The sequence below is a fragment of the Strongylocentrotus purpuratus genome, unplaced genomic scaffold (assembly GCF_000002235.5).
Source record: "Strongylocentrotus purpuratus isolate Spur 01 unplaced genomic scaffold, Spur_5.0 spur5_scaffold_10, whole genome shotgun sequence".
Lineage (NCBI taxonomy): Eukaryota > Metazoa > Echinodermata > Echinoidea > Camarodonta > Strongylocentrotidae > Strongylocentrotus > Strongylocentrotus purpuratus.
In genome coordinates, this window is record NW_022145595.1 from 6,704,544 (window position 1) to 6,722,092 (window position 17,549).

At 37.4% G+C, this 17,549-nt stretch overlaps 1 protein-coding gene and 1 non-coding gene across 2 annotated transcripts in view; both read right to left on the reverse strand.

The window, feature by feature from the left end:
- The window catches only part of LOC115921828 (anthrax toxin receptor 1-like), an 83,382-nt gene that overhangs the window by 5,327 nt on the left and 60,506 nt on the right, over positions 1-17,549 (reverse strand). The window contains exons 5-11 of the mRNA XM_030980065.1: positions 11,786-11,859; positions 11,302-11,454; positions 10,781-10,841; positions 9,421-9,519; positions 5,790-5,859; positions 4,876-4,957; positions 2,974-3,069 (exon numbers count right to left, since the gene is read on the reverse strand). Coding sequence (XP_030835925.1) covers positions 2,974-3,069; positions 4,876-4,957; positions 5,790-5,859; positions 9,421-9,519; positions 10,781-10,841; positions 11,302-11,454; positions 11,786-11,859 — 635 coding nt within the window. The remainder of the gene's footprint in view (positions 1-2,973; positions 3,070-4,875; positions 4,958-5,789; positions 5,860-9,420; positions 9,520-10,780; positions 10,842-11,301; positions 11,455-11,785; positions 11,860-17,549) is intronic.
- Positions 111-272, reverse strand: LOC115917775. Its single transcript, XR_004063273.1, has one exon. It is a non-coding gene; the product is annotated as a U1 spliceosomal RNA (small nuclear RNA).

Consider the following 17,549-nt stretch of genomic DNA (forward strand, 5'->3'; position numbering starts at 1 on the left):
CAATAGTAACTAAATGGGTTGCGAGCAGCTTGAAGACGTGGAAGTTAAAAAAAGAAATAGTTAACTAGTGTACAAGGTTTAAGCGTGTTCTTTCTTTTCATTTGAGATTGTAGGAGATAGCGCGAACGCAGATCTCCGCTACCATAAATTATACGCCCGAGTTCCCCACGTTTGGGGGAATCGCAAGATTCAGCAAGCCGGAGTGCAATGGCAAGCCTCGCCCTGGGGGTGCATCCTTCTTGATCAATGCGACCCCTGCGCCAGGTAAGTATGCTTCAAAGAGCTAAACTTAATCAATTTGTACAATTGTATTGTCATAAAAAATACAGTTACAATAACAGCAACCCTCATCATTAAAACATCATATAATATAGTTTTTTGGCAATAAATCACTTTTAAATGCCAGGACATGATTGCCAATAATATTATCTATATAATAATTAAGTCTTAAGCTACTTTTTAATTAAACAAGACTTAAAAAATGAAATTTATTGGAATTATGTACACCGCAGGCACTGGCGAAGAAACCCGAGTGTGTCTATTCATGAATATTCATGATTAGTCAATGACTAATCGTGACGTCATCAGACGTTGAGAGTTTTGCCTTTTGTATTGTGCGTGCGTGCATTCAACGAAATGACTTATGCGTGGAGTGCGAGCGGCGTTCCACTCTCGAGCAAGGGTACACTTTGTATATGTGTATAGCACACACAGGTCTCGTTTTGCACGCTATGCATGGTTATAAACAGATGTATCTTTTCCTGGAACAAAGTGTTATATTATATATAATTTTATTATATTATATATATTGAAGAGTGAAGAACAATATACTCGCCAAGTAGCCCTTTCCATTGCGACACATGTATGAGAGTTCAGTTCTTTGCTCATATCTATGTTCAGGTTAAATTATTACGGCCCATTATAAGGCATGATAAGCAGCACTATAATAATGTATAGCTATCACCAAAAGAGCTGCATAAAAAAAACCTAATAAACTTGAAGATTGCACTGGTGGTGGTACTGACTCAGAGAAATGTATACCCGTCTACAGTGTGTCTGAAAACCCAGTGGTGATCGCTATTCTTTCGCATCTCTATTCTTTCTCATCACTCTTTAAAATAACCCCTTTTTCCTCCCCCCCCCCCCCTCTCCTCATTGTATTGAGTATATAATACCATACTTCCACAGAAACCATAACTGCTTTCACAAACATCTATGTATTTCAAAATCAAATGCCGATTCCTAGACATGCTCGGGTGACGTAGACCAAATAATATAACTTGACAATCGCGATTTACCCAAGTTTAGTGGAAATAATAAATCATCTAAAATTGAGTATGTATTTTTATTACATATAAACGTGACTGTGTGATTTAGCATAACATGAACCAAATTCCGTCTCCAGTGGTTCTATTTTTCGACAAAGACTCAAAATCTACTCAATCTTCTGACATTCGGACGATTTTACCTTTATCTCTCTTGCGGACCCTCTTAGCTAAACAAAAACTTTATATAATTATGAAGGTCCACAGTTTTGGAATTCTTTCAGTATACACAATATATTATTTTATTTTTTTATTTTTATAAACTAATATACACGCATTACTCGTAACAAGCTCCCGCTGCACTCTTCATAAGGTGGCGAGTTATGAAGAGTGCAGCGCGAGCTTGTTACGAGTAATGCGAGTATATTACGAATGTTTAGCAAGTTCACCTCGAGCTAAACCGAATCAACGAAAATTTTGAACATGTTTAAAATTTTCACTGATTCGTTGTTACTCGAGGTGAATTCGCTGTTACTCGAGGTGAACTCACTAATATACTCGCATTACTCGTAACAAGCTCGCGCTGCACTCTTCATAAAGTGGCTAGTTGCTACGAGTATAATACGAGTGGAGGCGAGTTCACCTCGAATTACAACGAATCGGGGAATTTTTTTGAACATGTTCACATTTCTGGAACTGCTTGCGACTTCGAGGAGAGTCGTGGAATGTTTTAAAGAGTTACGCTAAGCCATACCGAATTGTTCGCGAGTTATTGCGAGTGCCTCTTTGAGACAATCACCACAACTCGCCATAACTCGCTAATACAACTCGGCTAAGTGGGAGCCCGGCTTTACTGTAATATTTCAAAAGGTGACGTAGTACGTATAGTACGAGGCTATTTAGAGTGCATTTATTTCTTCTTCAAAAAGTAATGTGCTATGTCGTCTTCTGTTTTTCAATCGCTTTACTAAAAAGAACATACACCAAAGCTGGCGACAATGCTTTCCATGCATGTGCACCTCGACTCTGGAATTAGCTTACACGTTTTATTTGACTTTCACCTCCGCTGGATGTCTTCCGAAAATGTCTCAAAACTCTCCTCTTAGACCATGATCAACAAATTCATCGATGATTTTTATGTAAAGCGCTGTGAAACAACAATAAGTTTGTAAGAGCGCTATAGAAATGACTTTATCGTATCGTATTGTATACATACAATTAAAAAGTAAAGAAAAAATGAACAAACAAACAAACAAACAAACTAAATACAGCAAATGACGTTGAACCCTAACATCAGACCTAAGAAAGCGACTGGAAAATGGTAAAGTTTGGTTTCTGCATGGGAAGGATGCTAAAAATTGTATGGACAGAAATAGAATATAACAATGAGGTATTTGCCATGGCAGGAACAAAACGAAAGCTTCTGAATGATATCAGAGGTCGACAACTGAGCTTCTTGGGTCATGATATTCGAGAGAATGGTTTGGGAAATCTTGCACTGACTGGAAGAATCGAGGGGAGGAGGAGTAGGGGTATAGAAGGAGGAGTCTGTGGATGAGTAGCTTAATTAAGGAGTGGGATTTCTGAAAGTGGAATTTATCTAGGGGAGAATGAATTACTTCATAGAATATGGGGCACAGCGTTGTGTGGCATTCCATGGTCGCCAACGTCTCAGGACATGGCATGTAAAGAAGACGTTATGACTTACCACACAGCAAAGGAGCTGCCAGAACCACCACAGGAGGAACAGACCAAGAGCGAGGAGCGCTAGGAATAAGCCCAGGACGATAGCAATTACATCAGGCTATTGATGCAACCAATAATCATCGTAGTAATCCAGAAGGGAAACGGAACAAAAGGGAGAGAAAGTGGCATAAAATATAAACAATGAAATTGAATTGAAATTCCCATTTGAAGAGAGAGCTCGGTTCCAAAAAGTACTAAATCCATAAATCCAATCCAAGTTCTGAGAAAAACACGATGTTTTAATCATCATAGTTTAATAGCAATGTCAGTTTTGAATGGTACTTTTGCTGATTATACTATTGTATGATTCAAGTTAAGTATATAACCGCTCTTTAAAAAGATCTTAGTCTGCACAAATGATTTTCATGAATTTTTCAATTTTTGTGGATGAAGTACGTTTTGGAACCGAAAATCTTCCATACTGTATGCAAGTTACAATGCATGACTTGAATTAGCACCTTTTGGAACCGAACTGATTACTTTTTTTGGAAATTCAGCTTTGTGAAATGTGTACGTTAATGCTAACAAATCAATTTTGATAAAAATGGATGTAGTACCTTTTTGGAACCGAGCTCTTCATTTATTTCCTCCTCATTGAAAATATGATAAACAATAAACAAATAGACGATACAGTACAAGCGCGTAGCTAAGACGTTTAAATATAATTACGAAGCGCGCTCCCTAGGGGATGGGTGCAGGGAGGGGATGGGTGCAGGGAGGGGACAGGTTTGAAAGAAGACGATCCGTTGTACCTTTCTCGACTCATAATCCTTGTCTGAATTCAGTCCGCCCCTCCTGCGCATAGCGCGGAAGCTTTGATGTATTATTAGAAAAAGAAGACGATTCGTTGTACCTTTCCCGACTCTTAATCCTTTTCTGAATTCAGTCCTCTTTTTCGCGCGAAGCTCGGAAGCTTTGACATTTCATTAAATTATTAGAGAAAGAAGACGATTCGTCGTACCGTTCTCGACTCCTTTTCCCTTTTTCTTCTTTCGTCCTCTTACTTTTTTTTCTCTCTTTCTCTCTTTTTTTTTGTTTTTTTTTGTTTTTTTGGCCGGCGTTTTTTTTGGGCGACCGCCCCCACCGCCCCCCTGGCTACGCGCCTGGTACAGTAAATACATTCAAAAGCACAAAGAGCTAGGCGATAACCGGAAAGCAAATGCTTGTGTTGATGGGAATTCCCATTTACACATTAATTTTTGGGCCCTGTCTTTTAATGAGTTGCGATTGATCCAAATCAATCACAAGTCCTCCAATAGATCGCAAGTTTGCTGTCCCCTATCTCAGTTGTGATTGATACCAATCGCAAATAATTTGCGATTAATCTCTTTTTAAGACTGGGCCCAGGAAAAGTAACTGTATAAACTTAGAAAAGAGTGACGCACTGGCAAAATAATTTTATGCGAAATCAATGGATTAAATTATTTATTTCTTATCAAACAAAGGTGCGATGCAAAGTACATACAGAAGTACATCAAGCGTTCTTGTTCCTCAAGCCACAATGGTTTCAAGAAAAACACCCCACCCCCCCCCTCCAAAAAAAAAATAATAATAATAATAATAAATAAATAAATAAGTAAATTTAAAAAAAAAAATGTATATATATATATATATATATATATATAAAATTCTGGGCATTGCTTTGTAAAAGAAACTTTGTGGAGGTGATTGGAAAAGGTTGATCATGAATGTAGCAGTTGCCATTCAAGTACATGTAAAAAAAAAACACCGCGGTGATTTACCGCGCTATAATGTGAACACACCTTAATATTGTTAAGGAAGTCTTTGCGGTCGCATTCAGATACAAATATATATTTTTTAAACTGACACTGGACAAAACGGAGGGAGAATATAATAGACTTACCGGTGTGCAAGATGTACCAGTAATGGTTAAATTACTCGATATAAAAGTCTTCCCGTTCACAGACACTTGAAGCACCACAAAGCTACAACAAAATGGTAATTACGAAAAAAGATCTATTAAAAGTAGATCTTTAAATCTCTGATATTATTTTCGATATTATGGGACAATTCTGTATAGCCAAGAAACTATATGCACTAGCTTTAATTGATTGATTGATTGATTGTTTGATCGATTGATTGAATGGTGTATTACAAATACTGAAGGTGGCAGCCCGTATAGACTGAATTATATTCAGTTTACACTAAAAACTAATACAGGTACATATCCATTTTGGAAAACATCGTTATATAAAGAGAAATCATCCTAATGCAAAACAATACGGTAATCAATTAAGGTAACTAAATAATCTTTAACTTGAATATCAGACCATTGCGTCTTTTAACATTTGACTATTATAAAAATATAATAAAAGAAGTTGCTCAAACATTCGAATTAAGAAAAAATATAATTAAAAAGAGAGTCATCAAAGTAATGTAAACGCATGAATTATTCATTACTTAAACATCATCATCATCATCATCATCATCATCACCGTCATCATCATCATTACTATCATCATCACCATAATCAACATCACCCTAAACATCCTCATCACCACCATAGTCACCATCATCATCACTATACTAATCTTCATAATCATTATCATCACCGACATCATCATTAACATCATTATCGTCATCATGATCGTTATCATCACGGACATCATCATCAACATCATCATCGTCATCATGATCATTATCATCACGGACATCATCATCAAAATCATTATCGTCATCATGATCATTATCATCACCGACATCATCATCAACATCATTATCGTCATCATGACCATCATCATCACTTCCATTACTTACTCTCCATCTTGTTCTATTTGTGGAGCTGCGCATACCAATTCACTGTCGGTCACTAAATACGGTCGAACCTCTACAACAAGAACAAAGATATGAAACAAAAGATAATATCTTAAAGATTAAGCGGGGAAGATCCAGAAAGCATATTCAACATAATTTACTTAAAATTTCAAATGCACCTCATTATCATTCATAATTGAATGAAATACATGTAGCTGTTAACCCTACAGTGTTCGTCTACGTTTGCACAGAAACTTCACTGAGAGTGACGTGGATCTTTTGAAACCAAATTTTAAAATTTGAATCTTCAGTTGTCCCAAAGCGATAAAAACAGCCAATAATTGATAATGGATAATTAATCGGGGAACATGATATGAATAATTAATTAGCGATAATTCAAAATATGTTTGAGATTTGCATATGGAACTCCAAGGGTCTATTCATTTGTACATGTAGAAGCTCTTTTCTTGTCCTCCCGCTTTTTTTTTTGCAGAAGTGCGCTTTGGGCATTTAAGTGCAAGTGGATTTGGCGCCTAATACAAATCTTATATATTATTATCATTATTAGGTGGTCTGTCAACGACAGATCACCTATTGATTTCGCTAGAATTTTCTTTCTTTCTTTCTTTCTTTATTTTTATTTCTTCCGTACACTTTTTTGTGCACACGTTTACTATGAATTGACATGGTCAATTTCCTTCAAATTTCTGTCAGTCATCAAGCCCTATAATATCAAGTTCCTAAAACCTTTTTCAAGTTCATGGGGTCATCGTGACGTCATCCAGGCGCCATTTTGTAAAAATCAGGTCATTATCATATCTCGATAACGAGTCATCAAAAATAAACCATATTTGGTATACATCAACTTCAGGTCAAAGGTCAACTAAAAATGTTAACAAATTCCGCGCGCGCACCTCTACGCGCACGTACGCACGCATCAAAATTTCATAATGCTCCGATTCGTTTAAAATTAATTTTGCATACGTTTCAGGCCATTTTAAGCATTTTTAAAATTTGCGCGCGCGTAATTATGCGCGCGCGTTTACGCGCGTATTCGCGCGTCCTGGCATTTTGCAACATAGAATCGCCAAATTTTTTCTGTTATCATATTTATTACATTTTTCCAAGCATTTTGATACCTTGTTTACCTTTTTCCGACCAGTAATAACGCAATTAGCGGCTGTCAAAGTTGACGCACGCGCCGACCTGCGCTATCTGTATCCACAATACATGGGCAAAAACATGCCTATACAAAATTCATTTTAACTCTTCAGAATGGATAGATACCCCCCAATTTCTTTCATATTTAAATAGATTATGAGTTTGAGATATGATTTCATGTCTCATTTGACCCTCAATTAACTCATGACGTCATTATAATGGCCTCCGAACTCAAAATTTCAATTTGCATATTATGACGTCAGCAGATTTTTAGAAAATTGATTGTATCTCTGTAAATATTGATTAATTTTCTTTCAAATTTTGATATGTTCTACCTGAGAATATTCTCTACAAATGCAGTCTACATTATATTTCATTTTGACAATGGTATCATGGCGTATTTTTGCGATTAAAGGAGGCATGTCAATTTTTCACATTTTGCGTGTATTCTCTATGGGACATGACTTTTTCTCAAAACTGGATTCTACATTCTCGTCTTTCGCGAGCAATATCTCCGTCGTTTTATCTTCGTTTACGCTGAGCTTTGAGTATGTTGTAGCTGAGACAACAAGCTATCACAAGTGTGCCCTTTATTTTGCGATCAGATGCCGGGATCATGCTCATATTTCACCTACAAAGTGGGATTTGAGAATTCCATTTTCCGTTTGCGCGCACGTTTGTGTTCGTAATGGTCGTACGCAACCTAGAATCTCCTTTTTTTTTGTCTATCATAGTATTGCCCATTTTATTTCGAACAATTTGATACCATGTTTATCTCTTTATGACCAATAATAACGAAATGAGCGTCCGTTCAAGGTAAAGTCCGTTCAAACACTCAATTAACTCATGACGTCATCATGATGGCCTCCGTTCAAGGTAAATGTCCGTGCGTGCGAGCTCTTGTAATACATAGCATATATGGGCAAAAACATGCCTATACAAAATCCATTGTAGCTCTTTAGGATGCAAGATGAGCCCAATTTTGTTTTCATATCTTGATAAAGTATGAGTCGGAAATATGAGTTCATGTCTCATTTGACCCTCAATTAACTCATGACGTCATCATAATGGCCTCCGAACTCAAAATTTCAATTTGCATATTATGACGTCATCATATTTTTAGAAAATTGATTGTATCTCTGTAAATATTGATCAATTTTCATCCAAATTTTGATATGTTTTAGCTGAGACAATTCTCTACAGATGCAGTATCCACAAATTTTCATTTTGACGAAAGCATCATGGCGTATTTTTGCGATTAAAGGAGGCATGTCAATTGTTTACATTTTGCGTGTATTCTCTATGGGACATGACTTTTTCTGAAAACTGGATTCTACATTCCCGTCTTTCACGAGCAATATCTCCGTCGTCTTAGCTTTGTTTTCGCTGAGCATCGAGTATGTTGTAGCTGAGACAATAAGCTATCACAAATGTGACATTTATTTCTCGATCAGATGCCGGGATCATGCTCATATTTCACTTGCAAAGTGGGATTTGAGAATTTTATTTTCCGTTTACGTGTAATCGCTATGGGAAATGTTTTGGTATATCGGTAACGCACTTGACTTCCGACCTCGAGGTCCCTGGTTCGAGTCCGGGTGTCTCCAACAATTTGTTTTCTTCACTTTTTTTTCTTTTTGACCTTTCACTGTACCATCTCCTTTGAATATTAAAACACGTACAATCGCAAATAATGTAATAAACAACCATATTTACTTTATTATCCCCTATTATCACTTGATCCATTACTTTTTGCGTGTAGTCCCTATGGGAGATGGCTTTTTCTCAAATCTGGATTCTACATTCCTCTCTTTTACGAGCAATATCGCCGTTATTTCCGCTTGGTTTTTGTTGATTTTGGAGTATGTTGTAGCTGAGACTATATGCTATCTAAAAGTGTCCCCTCATTTTTTTCAATCAGATGTCATCATGGTCTGTTGATGATGATCATCAACATCATCATGATGATCATGATCATCATCATCATCGTCATCACCATTACTATCAAGATCATCATCATCATGATCATCATCATGGTCATCATTGTTTACATGTCTATATAACTTGAAGGCAGACCACCTTATTCGTCCTCGTGACGAATTAAATTCTAGTTAATTATTATTATTATTATTATTATTATTATCATTATTAACATCATCATCATCATCATTATCACGTTCATTATTATCATCATCATCATCATCATCATCATCATCATTATCATCACGTTGATTATTATTATCATCATCATCATCATCATCATCATCATTATCATCTTCATCATAATCATCATCATTATCAGAAGTAAAATGTAGTAGTAGTATTATTATCATAAGTATTATTGTTATATGTAAAGCTTCAAAATTTGTCGTCATTCCACGACCTATATTCAAATGAGGGCAGAATTTCTGGCTAAAGGAAAACAGAAAATCCGGCCTTTATTGGAAAAAAGGAATCAATGACATATTCTCACCTTGGTTATCCGTATCATTCAGCCGAAAATTGCAGAGTACTTGGGAGACATCGTTTGTTTTAGCAAACCCATTCCCTCTTATCGTAACATTGAAGGTTTCTGCGTAGAAAAAAACCCAAATAATGATAATAAATGAACAAATACATAAACAAATACAAGTCTAAATAAATGATTAAATACATGAATGAATGAATCAATCATCAATAAATCAATAAATTAACACAAATAAGAAAACTTAGATGAACAAATGAATAAGACATAACTACATAAATAAATAACTAAGCAAACACATTTCATGACGACAGTGCATCTTATTAACCGGTGAAGTTACAGGGGAGGGGGAGGGGGGGTGGTAAGACCACTTTTTAACTCTTTATTCGGGGTCCAATTTTGGAGGGAATATTAAGCGGCGTCTCAGCCAGCCGGTAAATAAGCGGGGGCCGGGGGGGGGGGGGTAAGAGCACTCTCTTTTATGCCCAATTCGTGAGATTTTTAAAAAATACTTGTTTGGGGGGGGGGGGTCAGGGGGCGGCCAGGCCCGTCAGCCCCCCCCCCCCTCCCGTGGATCCGCGCCTCGATGATGATGTAGTACACCTTAATAATAACCCTTCAGATTTTCGCCCCCCAAAAAGACACCTGAAAATATGACCACCTTTCTTGTTTCATGCTTGTAACAATTTTTTGAGCTTAAAAAAGTTTAGATGTAACAAAAATTTCTTCTCCTTTGCCTGTTAGAGATGTTTAGGAATTTGTGACCTCCTACTTTAACCAAAAAAAAATCGAATCAGGGATACGCCCCCTGCTTCAAAACATTTCAAAAATTTGAAGAAAAAAAAGGGGAAGTGCAAAATTTAACTGTTGATGAAACCATGACTATAGTACAAACGTAAATACGAGTATCAGTGCTAGTATCAGTGCTAGTATCAGTGCTAGTATCAGTACTAGTATCATGGCCAGTATCAGTGCTAGTTTCATGGCCAGTATCAGAACTAGTATCAGTGCGATGTTCAAAGTGATGTAATAGTTGATTGCCCTCTGAAAGTACAGGTAGAACCATGGACCTATTACGGATGGACATTCAACGTGATTCTGTCTTTGATCCAATGATAGTCGCCGCCTTCTGATTATGTGCATCTTAATGAGAACATTCAGCTGTTTTAACAATAACGACTGTGTAAGCATTTTCGGTCATTGACAAAGGAGCAGTTTCCCTCTCTTGGGTTTTGTTTGGATGGTGTGCTCTGTAAGACGGATACAATCACAATGAATTCGTTAAGAAAACGATGAATGTCCATCCGTAATAGGTCCATGGTAGAACAAACTGAAAGGGGTTCATTCATTATTTCAAAACACATCATACCTCCTGTACAGACTTCGGTTGGATGTGCAGACAAGATTTCGACACAAGATGTATTGACAATCTATTGATAAATCAGAAACAACATTATTATCATACTTATGTTTTAATGACATAACTAATTGCCACATCCGACGTATACATACAAAATCCTGACAACTATTCATCTGTGACGAGATAGTTATCAAAATTCTTTGGAACAGTACACTAAGATAGATATAATGTTAGATGTATATCTCAAATCATGCAATTGTGAGGTGATTTTAGCACTTTTACTTTAGTAGCGCTGTGCGTCATGTATTAAAATGTGCCTTCCGATCGTGATTTCCACAGGCATGAATACAATCTAGGGCAATAAAATTAGCATAAAGTAGATTTTTCGAAAGTCCTTGCAATCGTTTTATCTATGTAAGCTGTTGATTTGTGTTTAATCTGACCAAATTGAATGTTGATTTGAATTTGAAATGAGCTGGGAAGAATTGAAATTAAGAAAAAAAAAAAAGAAAAAAAAAATTAAATCTGACCTGGTCAATAATACTGTCGAGATCGTTGAATGTGTCGCCTCGGAAGATGTGTTGCGATGTAGGTTTATCGGCGACGTTGATCAAGTCTATGGTATTGCTATCTCCAACACGCACAGCAAGTACAGACGCCCCTAAATTTCGAACGATATTTGCCTGCAAACAAGACAAAATGATATATGCCTAATAAAGGATTTTTTGAGGGGGGGGGGGGCATTACGATCCAACTAGAACATCATCCAACTAATATTAGCGCTAGTACAAGCGCTCTTACCCTAACCGGGGGGGGGGGGGGTATTCAGATTTGGTTTGGACGGGGGTGTGCCATTTTAAACTATGGAGAATAGATGTTTGCCATGCAAACACACGAAAAATTTTGAAATTTTGAAAAAGCGGACCCATACTTAGGGATATTTTTGTTGAAAATGGGACCCATGTTTAGGGATTGTATAACCCTAACCCTACCTAACCCATAGCCTAAGTATACCTCTGCAACAGATTCAGGAACGTCATTGAGTTTTCCATCGGTCAATGTTATGATCACACTAGCTGTATCACCACCTGCAAAGAAAGAGGAAGAAGGAGAAGAAGGATGTTAGTAAACAACCAATACAGAAGGAGAAGACGGGAAGGAGGAGGAAGAGGGGGGGGGGGGGGGACAAGAGGAGAAGAACAAAAAGTGAAGATGAGGAGAATGTAAGGGAAGTAATGGTAATAATGATAATTATAATAATGATAATAATAAAGATAATGATAATAATAATAATAATAATAATAATCATATTAGCAATAATTATAATAATGATAATAATAATGATAATAATAATAATAATGATAATAATAATGATAATAATAATAATAATGATAATAATAATGATAATAATGATGATAATGATAATAATTAAAACAAGAAAAAGGAGGAACTGAAATAAAGAGGAAGCCGAGGAAGGACGAAGAGGAGAAAGAAAAATAATGTTTAGGAGAAGAAAAGGAAGAAGAAGGAGGAGGAGGGGGGAAAATAGAGAAGGGGGAAAACATAAAAGAAGGGGAAAAAAAGGAAAAATAATGATAAGAAGGCTTAAAATGGGAAGAAATTACTTTGAAAATGTTCAATCAAAAAGTGCTTGACAAATGAAAACAAAAAGTACCATACACGATGCTGATATAAAGTAGTCGTTATAATTAGTTATATATTCATTGTAATATTGTGAAGCCTTTCTTGTAATGTTTTTTTATTCACAATATCCGTTTTGTAACTATCTTTAGAAGACTTAGTGATCACAAACAAAATTGAGGGCGGGGGCCGTTTGTTTGAAATTGAGATGGATGAGCATATGGAGCATGCTTTGTTCCATCATCGAGTTGTACATCTATATAACCCTCATTTCTGTTACGTAACAGACGAACACGCGACCAGTAACAAAGTTAGGGAGTAAGCTACATTTTGTTTCCTGCTCCGTTTGTCTCTTTCTTTTTCCCACAGTATTCAAAAGACTGTAAATTACAACTTTCCTTGTTGTTTGTTCTTCACTCTTTCTCCTCCGTTTTCTTTCCTAAAACCTCTTTTCCATCGCTTTTTTTCTTCTTCATACTTTCCATTCACTTTTGTTTTTGTTTAAGTGTCTTGTAATTCATATAACATTGTGTCAGACGCTGATATTTTCTGGTAGTTTCGTCGTCCTTACAACATAAAAACGTATCAAACACCTTCAAACTCTTTACCTAATTCAGTGGAAAAAACATTCGCTTTCACTGTTCTAATAATTCCTCTTTTAATTAGAGAAAGAGGGAGATAGAAAGAGAGAGAGAGAGAGATGGAGAGGGTGTGGGAGGGAGAGAGAGAGAAAGGGTGGAGTATGGGGAGAGAGAGAGAGGGGGGGTGTGGGAGGGTGGAGATGGGGAGAACTGGGGGAAATACTGGTGATGAGGGAAGAGGAGGAAATATTAGAGGGGGAAAGGGAAAGATAAAAGATGAACGAAGAGAGAGAGATGGAGAGAAAGAGAGAGAAAGAGAGGGGTGTGGGGAGGGGGGGGGGGGGGGTGGGAGAACTGGGGGGGGGGGAAATACTGGTGATGAGGGAAGAGGAGGAAATATAAGAGGGGGAAAGGGATAGATAAAAGATGAACAAAGAGAGAGAGAGAGAGAGAGATGGAGAGAGAGAGAGAGAGAGAGAGAGAGAGAGAGGTGGAGAGAGAGAGAGAGACAGAGACAGAGAGAGAGAGAGGGAGAGAGAAGGGGTGGGGGATGGGGGAGATGTGAAAATACTAGTGATGAGGGAAGAGAAGGATATATTAGAGGGGGAGAGGGATAGAGAAAAGATGAATAAAGAGAGAGAGAGAGAGAAAGAAAGATGGACAGAGGAAGGAGAAAAATATCAAAGAGAGAGAGAGAGAGGAGGGGGGGAGGGGTGTGGGTAGAGATGGGGGAAAATACTAGTGATGAGGAAAGAGAGGGAAATATTAGAGGGGAGAGGGATAGAGAAAAGATGAACGAAGAGAGAGAGACAGATTGATAGAGGAGGGAGAGAGAAAAGGATTAAAGAGAGAGAGATAGAGAGAGAGAGAGGGAGAGAGAGAGAGAGAGAGAGAGAGAGGGAGAGAGAGAAGGAGAGGGGAGAGAAGGGGAGAGGGGAGAGGGGGAGATAGTACTGATGATGTGGAGAGGGAAATATAAGAGGGGGGAAGAGGGAAAGAGAAAAGATGGACAAAGAGACATGGGTAGAGAAGAGAGAAAATGATTAAAGAGAAAGTGATTGTAGGGTAGAGAGGGGGAGAGAGAAACAAGCAGAGAGAGAGAGAGAGAGAGAGAGAGAATAGAGAAGAGAGAGAGAGAGAGAGAGAGAGAGAGAGAGAGAAAGAGAAAGAGAAAGAGAGGAAGAGCGCGGATTTTTAAAATATTTTTTTCAATTTGGGGGGATTTTCGTAAAATTGCACATGTAAATAATTTTTGAAAAAAGCAGGCATATTCATTGATCACTGAAATCACTAAAATAATAGAATCCTTTTTCCTTTTTTAAAGACATAATAAAAGAAAAGAAAAAATGGAAAGTTTAATAGCAATCAACCACAAATTTCATTGCTGGTACGTGTGCAAAGCATATACGTATTTGTGTATGAGGAGGAAACATGCAGGACGAGATTTCTACAGTAGACAACTGATCTACTATGAAATCTGGATCACCCATGTTACGTACACACGTTAAATTTTATTGGCCTGGGTACAGGCAGGGTTATCTCTTTTTCATTTCCCGATATAAGCCCTTACATGATTGTATAGCAGGCCTATTGTTCTCGATATCGAACTGTTCCTAATATCATATAACAGTTCGGATGATACATTTCTGTGAAGCTAACGCTTTTCTACGTAAGCCTCGATCGTCTCACTTTCACAAAGGATGTCCAGTTTGACCACCCAAAGACAGCATCGCTAGATATGTCTACAGCATCGCTAGATATGTCCCCATCAGCTCGAGATTGCCAAATAGCCTGCTATTTCTGATTTGAGAAATAATCCCGAAGTTTAATACAAATCGCGTCTTCATCAGCTCGAGACTCGACCTCGAAACTTGAACTCGAGCTCGAGAAATTAGCTCGAGATACTTTGCTCAACGTTCGCGCATAGTGCGAGTCTTCGGCCTGGTCAAGACGCACCAGACAAATAGCGAGATATTTTGCAAACTAGCCCAATATATCATGGGATGATTATCTCGACCAAATATCCCGATAATTGCAACTTCGTGCTGATGTAGATGGAAATTAACTGGATAATTTGCGATCGGGATAGTTAAAATATCGAGATATTTGGTAATCTCGAGCTGATGAAAACAGGCCTACTGGTAGTCTAACTGATGTCATCTAGTTCTAGCCCCTTTGATCTTGTACTATGATGGAGGTGGGAGGGGGGGGGGTGGATAGGACTTAAGTAAAAAGCTAGACGTTATAATCACACTAGCTGTATCACTACCTGCAAATAAAGAGGAAGAAGGAGAAGAAAGATATTAGTAGCTATAGACGCACCAATCGCGTTCCCCGGTCAAACGACCCTTGCCTGGCAAACGCCCCTCGCCGTCACCCATAAAAGGCGCCAACCTAACTCAGAAACTCTCACTTCAGCGGAGACCATCTTCAGGACGATATAGTACGTAAGCGCTTGGGACTACCTGTTCGATTTTTTTTGAGCCGATTTCTTGAGGTTTTATGTTTATTACTTGGATTTTAGACTGCAATTTCTCATGGTCTAGCATTGTCGCCATGTAGGACACTCATTTTCTCCGGGCATTAGCGTTTCATTATTTTCGTCAAACGTATCACGGTGTCTTTAAATACTTATTTTAATCTATCATTGTTTATAAACAAGTGTGTGCATGCATAATGAATTGAGTTTCCCCACTTCACAACTTAGGGTCGTAAGCTACCTTCATCTTTTTTTGTTTCTTCTTCAAATTATGTGATAGAATTATCCATTTTGTCATTACAGAACTTGACACTATTGGAGCCATCTTTACAAAGTACACAACATCAGCCTAGCCGAGAAGAGTGGTTTCGAACTTCCATTTAGAATTTCGGAAATCTGCGACGTTTTTCGGAGTCGTGGACATAATTATTGGATTCGATCGGTTTGCTGAACTTCTTTCTCCTATGAACGAACCTTAAACAGGTATGTTACTTCAACCTTTAATTTTTTTTTAGCTATATGCATGTTAAACCCGGCTTTACCAGTTTCAGGGGCGTCAAAAACTAAATATATTCATACTTTTTTAAAAATCTCCACACATCCAAAACAGTAATATAATTCGTCATAATAGTTTTCATAGTTTATCATCCCTGTATATATGTCTTTAAATAAAATCATCAATATCATCTTCAACAACAACAATAACATCATCTTTACCCTTATATTGAACATGCTTTCAATTATGTGTCCATTCTGCTTAAACAGTTTGTTCATTTATTTCATAATATTTGTTTTTGGGTGTTATATTTTTAGTATTCTTTAAGAATCATTGTTATAAAGTACCTTTTAGTAATTTATGTTTGTTTTGTAACCGAAAATTATTTATATTGATATGGAATGCAGAAGAAAATAAATCAAATTAAATCAAATTCGACAATCATAAACATAATTCTTGGTGGAGCAAGGTGTTCTGAAAATACCTAGGATGGTTGTCACATAGTTGTGACACCGGCACAGCATAAGAGTTATTTATTTTGACTGACATTTTTTTTTTAAATGAGCTTTATTCACCATGAACTTTATACGCAACCTTATAACCGATTTGTATATTCGAACTGAAAGGATATTTAAATTCGGAATATAAAATCGATCGGAGTTCAAGTTTGTGACTGAGTTTCATTATCGGTAGATATACGTGCCCCCCCCCCCCCGAAACTGCCCTTAAATTCATTTTTTCCGATATCATGCTGCAAACTTACCGTCTCTACCGACGAAATCAATGACTAGCATTTACTTGAAATAATTTATCAATTAAAAACATAAAACCGGAGTTCAATTCGTCCTTGTTTTCACGAAGTAACGGTAGTGAGGAAAATCGTAACGCAAAGTGAATGCAATTTTTTTTCACTACCGTCACTTCGTGAAAACAGCGACGAATTTTGTGACTGGGCTTCATTTTTGATAGATACGTGCCCTAAAACTACCCTTCTTTTCTTTTCTTTTTCTTTCGATTTTATGCAAGCTGACTTTACTGATTATTCCGTAAAGGTTATATTCCCATTCATTAGGGCATTACATAAAACTGGCTTTCAATTTTATGACTGGGCTTCAATACCGGCAGATACGTGCTTCCCAACCCACTTTATTTTCATTCTTAACATTTCACGTAATTGCCATCAACATCAGAGAAGACACATTGTGACCAAGCCGAACATTTGGGAGAAAGGGTCTTTAAAAAAAACAAAATAATAACGTGTTAACATTGTTCTCCCTTTTATTTCACAGAAATCAGCATTTTGAACATCAGTTACATCACGTGATCCTCTCATCAACTAATCCGTCGTCCAATATGGCGTTTGATCGAGAAGAAAGTTTTGACCTTGCGGAAGAGGTCCTGCTTGCGTTGAATCAGGAGTTCGATGACGTCACACACAACCGATACATCGGCTTCCATACTGCTTCTTCTGGTGGCAGCGAAGTGAACTTCGACGCATCTTCCATCAGCGGGACTTCGGTTGTCGACCACGTCTCCGACAGGGAGATTGATAGCGGTAGTGTCGATGATATGATAACGTCA